The sequence below is a fragment of the Xiphias gladius genome, chromosome 1 (assembly GCF_016859285.1).
Source record: "Xiphias gladius isolate SHS-SW01 ecotype Sanya breed wild chromosome 1, ASM1685928v1, whole genome shotgun sequence".
In the NCBI taxonomy this organism is placed as follows: domain Eukaryota; kingdom Metazoa; phylum Chordata; class Actinopteri; order Istiophoriformes; family Xiphiidae; genus Xiphias; species Xiphias gladius.
In genome coordinates, this window is record NC_053400.1 from 13089066 (window position 1) to 13101072 (window position 12007).

The 12007-nt window shown below is 40.0% G+C and overlaps 1 protein-coding gene across 2 annotated transcripts in view; it reads right to left on the reverse strand.

The window, feature by feature from the left end:
• Positions 1–3300: 3300 nt before the first annotated feature.
• LOC120792664 (transmembrane protein 266-like) overlaps positions 3301–12007 on the reverse strand; it is a 46778-nt gene continuing 38071 nt past the window's right edge. For both annotated transcript variants that reach the window (XM_040131896.1, XM_040131905.1), the window contains exons 8-11: positions 10600–10715; positions 8364–8559; positions 4567–4629; positions 3301–4045 (exon numbers count right to left, since the gene is read on the reverse strand). In XM_040131896.1, coding sequence (XP_039987830.1) covers positions 3405–4045; positions 4567–4629; positions 8364–8559; positions 10600–10715 — 1016 coding nt within the window. In that variant the 3' untranslated portion in view covers positions 3301–3404. The remainder of the gene's footprint in view (positions 4046–4566; positions 4630–8363; positions 8560–10599; positions 10716–12007) is intronic.

Genomic DNA, 12007 nt, shown 5'->3' on the forward strand with positions numbered 1-12007 from the left:
TGACACAGTTATTGGCAAAATTTACTTCCTGACAGATGCCTTGCACGTACAAATAATTTATCTTCATCACTGAGCTGTGTTGCTCAGGGCAGAGCTGGAAGTTGAACCTTATGAGTTATCCCATCTTTTTCATGGCTGGTTGAGCTGGAAGGGGTTTAGATTAGAGGCAAAGCACCTCCACTTCAGACACTAATACCAGGGCAGCTGTGACAGATAGAGGCTTAGCCAGTGTCTGGCACCAATATTCAACATGAGTCCTTTGTGTGTGTCGACAGCCAAGCAGATCATTATTTATTTACTTGTTCCATGGCATGCGATAGGCATTGTTGTTTTTGTAAACTAGATTGATGTGTGTGTTGTCTAGTATTTGCAAGCAGGTTGCAGACCCGGGTTATCAACTTACATGTCGGCTCATTTCAAATGACCCATAACACAGTCGGCTGCTGAAAACGACAAAACAACTTTGTTGAGTAACTGCAAACAGCGACAAGAGAAGTATTTGCTGTTACCAACTTTTGGATTCCGCTCAGCGCTATTTATGCCAGAGCAATCAGCTGGCATACCTGCTACATACCAGCTTCAAACAGCAAACAAGTCTCTGCATTGTTTGGAATAACTCTAATCTAGGTTTTATTTTAATCTATTCTATTTTTGTGTTGTTCTAGAGATGACCCAAGCTTTGAACAAGTGATCATTAGTCTAACTTGAATTTAACTAATTTAAATATTAACAAGAACATCCTATTAGGAACAAGTGCATTTCTAATAAAACTATTGCTTGAAACAAAATAGTTCATTTTGCCTTAACGTTTTCTCTTATTTATTATGATAGTACAGAATCTGAGAGAAGACTGTTTCCCAAAAAAACCACCTACTGTACGTCATGGTCGTCTCATAGACTGGGGATGGCACCTGGTTGCTTTAGATCCCACACGGTTTTAAGCCTCACAAGATCAGTAATGTATTGCTGGTCCATGTTGAAATCAAATCATATCTGATTCTTGTTTTATCAAAGAACATTCTAGATTAGTTCATCTTACTGTCATTTAGCCAAGTTTTCACGTGTCCCAGTTTATCTGTGAGTAAAACAGTTTCCAGCATCTTTACACAAGAGGCCTCCAGTATTGGCTGTTGGCCATCAGCATTCACTTGTGATAAGGGAAGCTATGATGGATAAGGGACCAATGTCACTTAGATGCATAACCCAAGAGGGGTTTGGAGTAGTTTAGACGCAATAGTCGGCAGATATCATGTTTTCATACAAATATGAGATGAATTCAACAGCAAAACAGAGAGAAAATTTAAATGTGAATCTGCAGAGGGCTGCATAGTCAAATTGTATACATATGTTTGAACTTTTCTTTTCTTATAGCCCCTCTTATGGCTTCCATATGCTGCTTCCTTTTTGTAAACCTCTTAATTTCCTATTTTCAATATCCTCTCTATATGTCACCACTGATTATGTCTCAGATGGACACATCCCTGGCTCCCATACCCATAAATGAGAGAAGAGGCTGCGCTGCGCCTTATCAGTGTAAATACACCCGCTATGCTTGCCAGAAAAAGAAATAATAATGTCCCTGGCAGAACGGGGGACATTGACAGATAGCACATTGGCGGGATGGGGATTGAGATGCAGTTTTTGTGCTGCACTAACTATTATCAAATGGTGTAGTTTGGTGTAATATTTCAAATCATAGGTCTACACTCCACAGAGTCAGTCATCGTCATTGAAAGGCTGAAAAAATTTACAGAGGATGAGTGTTCAGTTTTGTGTCTCCAAGAGCTATAGACAGAATTCCTATAAACTAATAGTATTCTTTTATGTACCACATTATGTGTGATAGTCCCCTTAGACCCATATGTGTACTGTGTGGTTTACAAATGAATAAAACAAGGCTGTTATAAACACTCCTCAGCAATTCTGCAAATTAAGTCCTCAATACTCAAAACTGAAAACACTTGTGCTGATAGACTAATTGCAGCTGTAAGAGTTATTAACAATTAAAACATTCTCTGGATACTTGTATACATTTGACAAGCAACAAAATGGTACAGCAGTTTATCTTCTGAATTAATGATATGAGAGGGTAATTAGGGGACCGATTCTTCTCATGACACACTCACAATGACTTGACCAATTAGCGGTTGCTGTGACAGGTTTTCTAATGTTAATAACCTTAAATAATTTAGATTTTTCAAAATCACATGCAAATAAGGAGATGATGATGAAATAATGTTGTACAGTGTGCTGTATAACAATGAGCCCAAGAGAACAAACATTTGTTAAGAGCCCACCCGGTGTACCTCACTGGGTCACATGTTTCAAAGTGTGCTCTGGATCCTGCTACAGCATCATTGGTACAGCTTTAAAGCCGTTAAAATCACATACTAACAAAAGTCAGTAAACTAGGAGCAGTTAAGGAAATACTAACTTTTATTTTTGCTATTTTCATTCAAATGACAACACCTGCATTTGGCAATAACTTCCTCCATATCAAGTTTACAAAAGTGTCTGTAAACATTAAAGTGCAAAGAATTTGCTTGCCATTTAGGGCACATATCTTTTAAAGGTTCATGCTACAAGCACTCCAGTCTAGTATTATTTGAAGAATCCAGTCACTAACCTTTTGATTTCATCCATACACATATACCCTACTGAAACAAAAATGCTATTCAATAAATTTTGATGTTCCATGGTTTCAAACAAACAGAAACGAGTAGAATACAAAGCCAAAGGTAGAAAAGAAAATTGGCTGTTTGAATAGTGAGGCCAGTCTTATGTACCCTGTGGCTGTTTGAACAAAGACAGCATGAGTTGTTGTTAATACAAATTAAAAAAAAACAGAATAACAAGAAAAGTGCGATTAAAAAACACTCCTTTTTACTGCAGAGAATGGTTTCTTGGTTTGCAACACTGTTCAGCATTTACATTTTTGTTCAGTATAGGCTTGAATGGCCCCTTGCTGGTTTTAATTCATGTAAAGTTCAGTGTATTTAGGACCTACTCCAAGTGAGAATTCCTGATGAAAAATGTGTCCAAGAACACATTAGTCTCCCCAGAACTGGGATGTTATTGTCTTTTTTGTGCTATTTCAGGGCATTTCTGCTGTTAAAAATCCATCATTGAGGAACAGGGGAGGTTGGACAGTATGGCAAAGGGCCTAAGAGTTCTTATTGTCATTTCTACTATTGACTTCTGAACACGTCAAGTTAAGGAGCATCAGTGTTAGCTGGAAGCAAAGGCTCAAGCTTGGTCTGGATTGGGTAAGAGTGGATTTACACAGCAACAGAAAAATCCGTCGTCCCTCACGTGAGGTTCGACCTGCCACAAGAGTTCAGATATATGCCAAACACGGTGGCAGTTAAAAGGGAAAAAACTTTCTGTTTCTGTGTAAATGTAGTTTATATATCAGGCATGTGCCCCAGAGGTGTGTCAGCTGGTCCGAGGAGCCGGTACTTCTCCTCCAGGGATGGCTCAGTGGTGCTGCCCTGCAGGTGGATCAGCGGCTTGGTCTGCAACAGCACACAACCCCTTCCCCGGCCACGCCTCTCCTCTTGGTTCCTGCGGTTGTAGATGTTTATTCTGTTGTCCAGCTCAGGGCTGGCCTTTTCGGAGCCTGTAGGGCTGGGAAGCTTAAGGTTGACAGGGTCCACTGCCAGGCCCTTTTGAGCAAGGCAGGAGTCCTCAGAGAGGGAGGAGAGTAGTTCCTGCACCACCATGCTGGGGTCCCTGCAGGGGTCTTGGCCTGAGAAGGAAGGAGGGCAGCAGCGATGAGAGCTGTAGCTCAGACTGAGGTCCTGAGCTGTGCCGCTGCTGCAGTCTGTCATAGATGATGCTGGGGTGTGGCTACTCAGGCTGTGGGGCCGGGCCGTCAGGCTGCCACTGGACCGTAATATGCTGGTGGAGGTGTCACTTACAGCACTGCCCACCCGCTCCATCGCAAGCATCGGGTTTGACTGAATAGGATTTGTATTGGTGGGGAGGTGAACATCTATGGCTGCCATGGTGATGATCCGAGTGCCTAAGCCAGAGGCCCCAGCATCTTCAAAGACATTGTATACATTTAGACAAAGTCGGACAACACACATCAACACACTCAAAGGGAAAGGACACAGCAATGTGCTGTGTCAGCCATATGGACAAAGACTTTATAACCTGTGACTGACTTATGCTGCTGAGACAGCATAAGATAGGTCTGAGACATTTACTCAACAAGTTTGCTTCTTTTAACTACATGTTACAGTAAATTTAGAGCGACGAATAACATCAAACAAAGGCCACTGTATAAGTAAAGAACAAAGGTTTTTGTCTGGTTAATGCCAGTCTAAATTTGTTTGGTGCTTATATTTAAATATTTACCAAGACTTGAAGCTCTCGTTAAATCTTCTGCAAGGCTAGTACAACAGGTATCTGCATTTTATACGCAGCCAAATCTAAGAAGTTTTGTTCAATAAGCTATGCCTTAGCAGCCTGAAAAAATCACTCAAAAGGACTTCTACTAATTTATACGTATATGAAGTGGTGTATAGTAATGTCTTGTTCACAGTGTTCATAGTCCCTTACCCCTGCTTGCTTCACTGTAGTATTGGCTGATGTAGTTGTTCATGTCATCATGCACAACTGGATCTGAGTTAAAAATGAAAAATGATAGAAAAATGATATATTTTGATATAAACAAAATGATAAGATGATCATTATTATTATTATGTCAGCTAAAAAACTTCTGACAAAAAATATCAATATGTTTTTGTAAGTTTTTTAAAAATATATATCTTTATATTTCTAGCTCTCTTTTTTTTACTTCCAAAAGCACCCCTCACCTCTGTGCTTATTTACAGTTTTTAATGTTAACGTATCATCATCTACTATTACTCTGCTACTACTAATACTCTGTTTAGTATGTGACAGAATTATGAAGAATTTATATTAGCAACAACAACAAACCGATATTCAGATTATTCTCTTTACAATACATTCTTCCTTCATATCTACAAAGAAGTACAAGGATGCCCACTATGTCCATTAATGTTGCCATTCGTCATTGAACTTCTGGCTGCCTCCATGGGCTCAATCAATGAATGTTATCTCAGTTATCAGTCATGTAAAATAAACTTGTCTGCAGCTGACATTCCATTATACATCACAAACCCTTCATTGTCTCTTCTAATTATTCAAAGTCTGATAAAAACATGGTACTTCCATCTCTGATTCCTCTGTTTCGTCTGCACCACCACTTTATGACCAAAGACAAAAACATCCACACAATAAAATTTATGTATTTACAGACCCACCGATCTACACTATGCAATTTGTATTGTTTGCCCTGTCCTGTAATGTTTTGTAAGCTCTTCTACCCAATTACTTTTCTAAACTGTACAAAAATATGCAAAATATGCCTGTTGTCATCGTAATTAGTATTGTTTTCACAGTTTTGATTGCACTGTCTGATTGTTTACATGTTGGATTACACATACATAAAGTAAAAAAATATATCAAATACTCTTTGGATTTACATCTATATTATTATATCTAGTATGAAAACAGAAAGCACAAGAAACTGTAATTAGATAGCAGGAGGTAACCATTCAAATCAGGGTGAAATATAGTGTAACTGACTCGGTGACTGTAATTGGAATTGCGCCTTTTTCTCTGTAGGTACTTTGGTCCATTTCATTGTTAACAGCACAAACTAGTCCAAATGGAAAATATCTCTTATGTTTACAACATAATATTGACAGAGATGACTTCTGCCCCAGGCCACAGGTGATTCATAGGTAAGTGGTTAGGATCACACCCTCGTACACTGTACATTAGTTGCACCCTAAAGCACCAGAAATAAACTGGGACAGGGGCAGGGTGGGGTTGGTTTCAGGGATGAGAGAAATGGGGGAGAATGATAGAGAGAGGGACCTCTTTGTTCAGGCTCTGATCCCTCCAGTCTAGCAGGCCTCAGTGTGCGTGGTGACTGGCTGTGATCTGCTCTGCTTTTCTGTTCGCTTGATTGGTCTTGAGCTCACTGTCCGCTGGCTGAGTGCGAACCCAGAGTACCCTGAGTGCTAGCACCCGTCCCCCGGGACATGCTGCAGACTCTGATGGGTAATTTCATTTATTTTTCAGTTTAAAATATTAATCCCTAAGCCACCCCTGGAGAGGAAGCATTGCACTCACTAAAACAAGACTGAGACAATCATTCCACAATTAATAACACATGAGTCTTGAGAAAAAAGAATTGGCTGTCCAGCATACATAAAAGGCTCTCCTCTTCTGTCTGTGACAGTCAGTTACCAGGCTGTCATCTGTCTGTGGAAAAGGAGAGGTGACATGTTGAGGTTCTTTTAGTTCAAATATAAACTATAATTTTTATGGATGAGGTATTAGTTCTAGGTAGTAGTATGAGAGTAGTCCCCAGGAAGATTAGCAACCACTGCAGCAACTGATAAAGTAGATTAAGCGAAGAAGGAAAAAAAGAAATAGACTTTGAATTGATAACAGAAAAGCTTCATGGTTTGGGAGATTTACTGTAGAGCCTATATGTACCACACAGGCTTTTTAGCCACATTAACAGTATGGCTCTAGGGATGCTAGTGTTAGTCTCTAGGTCGGTCTATCTGGACTTTGGTCTGGACGGAAACATCTCAAACAGAGGCAAAATGTCGAAGGAAAAGGGATTCTCTGGCTGGGGAGATGCCCTGCGGTCTGGGGCACCAAGGGTTACAAAGGAGCTTCCCTTTATGCAATTCTGATTGCTGTGAACTTGGGCAGGAAAATCCCACAAGAGAATATCATTAGAGGTATTTGGAGCATGGTCCATGAAGAATGAATTCTAACCACTCTGGCAACTCCCTGACTTTTCATCTAGTGCCATCATCAGGTCAAAATTTCAGTTTGTGCAAAACTTGGTTTATGAGTCAGTTTTTGCCTTATCAGGCTCACCTGTACTTTGTGTTTAGTGCTAGTTAGCTAATTGTAGCATGCTAACATGCTAAACTAGTATGATGAACATGTTTAACGTTATACTCGCTTAACATCTACGTGTTACGATGTCATTGTGAGCATGTTATTAGGCTGACGTTAGCATTCAGCTCAAAACACCGCTCTAGTAAAGCCTCACAGACCTGTCAGCATAGCTGCAGACTCTTAGTCTAACACCATACATTTCAAATTTTGTTTAGACAGTTTCACAGATACAGGAGGGTAACTTGAAATGTTCCTTCCAACCAAACATTCCTATCTGTCTTTGTTACAGTAAATCTCTTCTATTGTTACTGTACCGATGCAGTACTGAGTGCTCTGTCGCTACGATCCTTTCTCAGCATCTGAGAGAAAACTCCACTGGCTCATTGATTAACTCTGATTGCCACTGGATGTTCTTTAAATCTACACGGTTTGGTACTTTGAGGTGGCAAAACCACCAATCTCGTGAGACAGTCATTCTCATAAAGGCCAGTGCTTTGATAAGAGTCCTTGATTGTCTGGTGGCTCTCTGCAGGTGAGAGGGAGAGAAGCCAATTGAGACACTGTGTGCAGTTCTAGGCAATACAAATACACTTCACTTGATTTGAGTTGACTTGACTTGCCTTAAGCCCCGTGGCCTAAGTGCTCATCCCAGTGACCATGTTTCTGTAAAAAGCCCCACTTGTTTCTGAGAGCCAGATTTCCCACTATGCCCTTGGGGTAATTTTGTGGCCGCTGTGGAGCCTCCTGTTGCCCTATTGTGGTTTGCAGGTGAAGGGGAACAGATGTTGACAGGAGCCCACTCCCTCCTAACAAGGCCCAATTCACAGAGCACTCTGTACCTGAAATAGCCCAAGTGGTCTGGGCTGGCTTGGCTGGCCGCGCCACAAGGGGGGCGGTAAGAGAGATAGTTGGGGCATGACAGAAGCTCGTGCAGGCTGACGTAGTGTCGGGGAACATGCTTGTTTTCTCCAGGATTCACCAGATCCTAAAAGCTTTTTTGCCCTTCATATTGATCCCAGAGCGCCTGCGGTCAGATGGGTGTTGTGTGTGAGCATGGAGGGGCTAAGAGCTTGGCCTTGAAGATGCTCGAGGGCTACTGCTTCAGATTAACTGTACACTGCTCTGGCATCCAGTTCACCTGATGTTACTCCGAGACTTTTTGTTCCACATAATTATGTACATACTTTATGCTGCACCTCTCTCCTGGTTTGTCGTGCTGCTTTTTCGAGCAAACACTGCACCTAGCAGGTTTTGTATTAGCTATAATTTTAATGCCGTAGGCTTTTGTCTATTTTCAGTTTGTGAAATTATCTTTTGCAACCAACTCATGTGATATTATCAGTTTAATTTCCAGTAACTTCAACCCAGTTCACAAAACCACTGCTTTAGAAACCATACTATACCTGCAGTGCTATGGGGCTCCCTGGGGTTTCTCTGGCCACCCTCATCATCAGACTCCCCAGGAGTCAAGCCTTCTACAACCTGAAAACTCCTGCCCTGTTTGCCCCATACATGGTGGATCTGCATGGCTGCTTCACGTTCTGCTGCAAGGTCCAGGTCCTGCTGGGCCAGATGGGCCCTGAGCTGCCTGATCTCAAACTGGAGATGGTGGAGTTGTATGTTTGTATGCATGTGCATCGAAAAAGTGAGAAAAGCAGACGGTCGGAATTGTGAATGAACACGGAAATTAAAAAGGGATTTGAAAAAGGGCAGTTGAGGAGTTTGAGGAGAGAGATGAATAGAAGGGTGCAGAAGAAAGGAAAGAAAAGACAGGTGGGAAGCAAAAGGAGAGGGAAAACAGAAGGGGGCGGGAAAAGAGATAACAAGGAAGCACAGAGTGACAAATATACATGATGAGGTGAAAAGGTGGGACAAATATGGGGAGAAGGAAAAAGGGGGGAAAAGAAAGTGAACTGCATAAATTTCCACTCAATGAACATAGACAGTAATATGCATTTCTCTTTTTCACAGTCAAAATATCTGAATGGCTTTAGATTTACACAATCTGAAGAGTAAAAGACATTGTTTGAGAGTCTCAGTCATCCAGTTCATGGTTATTCAAGAAGGGTTGAATTAAGGGCACTTTTGTTGTAGATACTCAAATATGTCTCACCTCTCATCCAAGAAGCTCTGGGATGAAAATGCATTATAGAGATACAGTAATGTGGACCTGTGACACCGTCTCAGATATGCAAGAAATTCATCACAGACCAACACATTTCCTAGAGATGGCTTAAGTTGTCCATATTGAAATCTATGTTTATATTGTCTCTTGTCTTAACAGGTCATATTACAGAATATCAATGTTAATTACTGCTGAACTGTTTTTCAGTATTAGTGTATGCTTTTCTTATGTACAGCAATGATGTCTCTCCATAGTGATTTCAAAATTTTTGGCCTTGAGCACACAATGCACTGACAAGAAACCATAGCAGAAGTGCATATAGAAAAAGAAAGTAGAAAAAAATACACATTTTACAGGCAGGGGGCAAATACTGTTACTCTTGTTCCAACTGAAACCTGTATTCGAAATATACCCTCAGTCAAATCACATTTTGACTTTGCTCATATATGAAGCCACAGGATAAGGTGTCACCTAAAGTGTACATTAAAAGACTAACCAGAAATATGTTGCCAACAATTTTATTAACAAGTACTTTTGGAAGGATCTGATCATTTCCTTTATGATCATTTATTTATGAACATATTCATTATTTATGTCTGGTCTCAGACCTGCACTTAATCTTGTTTTTATTTTCAGTCTTATTTTTTTTACGTATTTATTTATTGCACTCTGCATTTTCACCTTTGGTATCATCAGTTCATGTGCTCTGAGGAACCGTGATGAAATGTGTGGAAAGATTGGAGCTGTTTGTGAGGTATTGCTGCCCTCCTCTGGTGATAGGTGAAGTGACAGTTTCCTAAGTGGCCATTACTGTAGTAAACCATTCACCATTACACATCTACAGACAGTTTTGGCTTTTTGTTTCAAAGGCTAGATGGTGATATGACCACAAATTAACTATAAATTGAATACAAAGCAGTGAGTGAGAAACTTCCACTACTGGATTGCAACAGTTTTATTAGTGACACACAGTAGCCTACAGTAATTATGTGTGGATTCGTCTAAGCCGACTTTAAAGTTGTATTCTATTTAGTTGTCTTTTGAGTATTACACACCCATTCTTTGGGTTAAAATATGTCTGAAAAATTTTTGAGGTAATTTTTCCCATAATGTTGAACTGAGGTTGAGGACAGTTTGGAGATTCCGAGCGACCAGATTCCCAAAGTTGAAAATAGTATAAAATAGAAACCAGCAGATGGAAACTTTAATAACAGCATGATCCCCTTCCCCCTTTCCAACCATATGCTATTTACTGTATGTATTTTTTCAAAATATTGCTAAATGCACAACTTGTGTCTAAGTCCTCATCCAGAACCCAGTGCAGGTTGTTGGTAGGCACGGGTGCATGAATACCTATATCATGGCTCTTGACAAAAAAAATAACCCTCTTTTCTGACTAGTTGTACTAAATTTCTTTTTTTCTCTTCCTGTAATCTAACAATCTAATTTTGTGGATGTATGTGGGGAAAGGCAGCCTGGCTGAAAGGTTAAATCTAACGTGTTTTGGTACTCACAGCCTGTTCCTGGCAGATCTGAGTGAGACGCTCCAGCTGCTCCTCTCTCACAGCCTTGGTCTTCTCACACTGCTGGATCTCCAGTTCCATCTCAACTTTGACTTGTAGCACATAAGCTAACATGGAAGAGGAGAGAGAGCATTTGAAAAAATAAGTGTTTAGTTAATTAAACTACATAATTAAGTGACATGAAAAACATCGGTTTAGATACTTATAGTAAAATACATTGAGGTCAAATCAATTTCAAAGGTCAGTGTTGGTGGACCATTACTCCTTTGCTCTATAGATGTCTATCAGACCTCATTAATCACTGGTGACTATTAACATTATACCTTTACTGAATTAATTTAGCGAGGAGCTGAAAAGCTTCCACAGAGATCTTGGTTCATGCAGATTTCCAAAATGTCCCAATGTTTCAGCAGGTTTTCAGCCACGGTTTAAACATTGAATATGCCATTTAACCTTGTTAAAAAAGTCTTCAAAAAGTTGACATCTGGGGCATGTGTACAACATCTGGATAAACTAAAGTCAGCGTCCTAGAACTGTCCTGGAATTGTCTTTAGGCCGAAATGTTGTTGTCATTAGAATACAAGATGGACAGAGCTCCAATCAAAAACACAACAAACTACATTTGAATCTGTGTTTATTGGTTATCTTAAGTGTCATTGACCAGAAGCATTTTCTGAGCGGTCCTTGTCACAGTAATGACTTCTTGGAGCAGTACACAACAACTTTTGGATGTATATGACATACTGTGAGATCCGATGCAAATCAGCTGAACCATTCTGCTCCTTTTTAAAAAAAAAAAAGACCCTAATAGACTATGGACATTAAGATAGTAATAACATTTTGACACAGTATGCTGCATTCAAATGATTCTCAAAGCCACATTCTTTACCAATATGGATATATTTCTAGTTCCATAGTGTTTCTGTTTTATAGTCTTTCTTCATCTTGGTGTGGCCCGCTGACAAGATCTTCACCCTACAGTGATATATGAGTAGTGTGTCTGATATGACCTCCTTCTTACTACGGTGTTGTCCTGAAGTATTGCCAGCATAAGTTGACCTGCCTTGAATCACTCCTGCGTTTTTCCTGTGATTTGTCTCATCAATTTCATCAACTCTCATCAACGCTCAACAATCTTTTTTTTTTACACAAACCTGCAGCTAATTGGTTGTTTTGTTTGTTCATACACTTTAATTGATTTATGTATTAAAAAATTCATGGGAAAATATAGAAACTATAATGTGCAAAAATATTAGAAGAGCAGCCATGCTAGAAACGATTCATCAAACACTTAAATCACGTCTTGATCAGTCAGTATCTCCACCTCTCACAGTCTTACTGCACATTTTATTTATACATGACACACTTTCTGAAGCAGGATGGGAAGGTGCACCTAAAA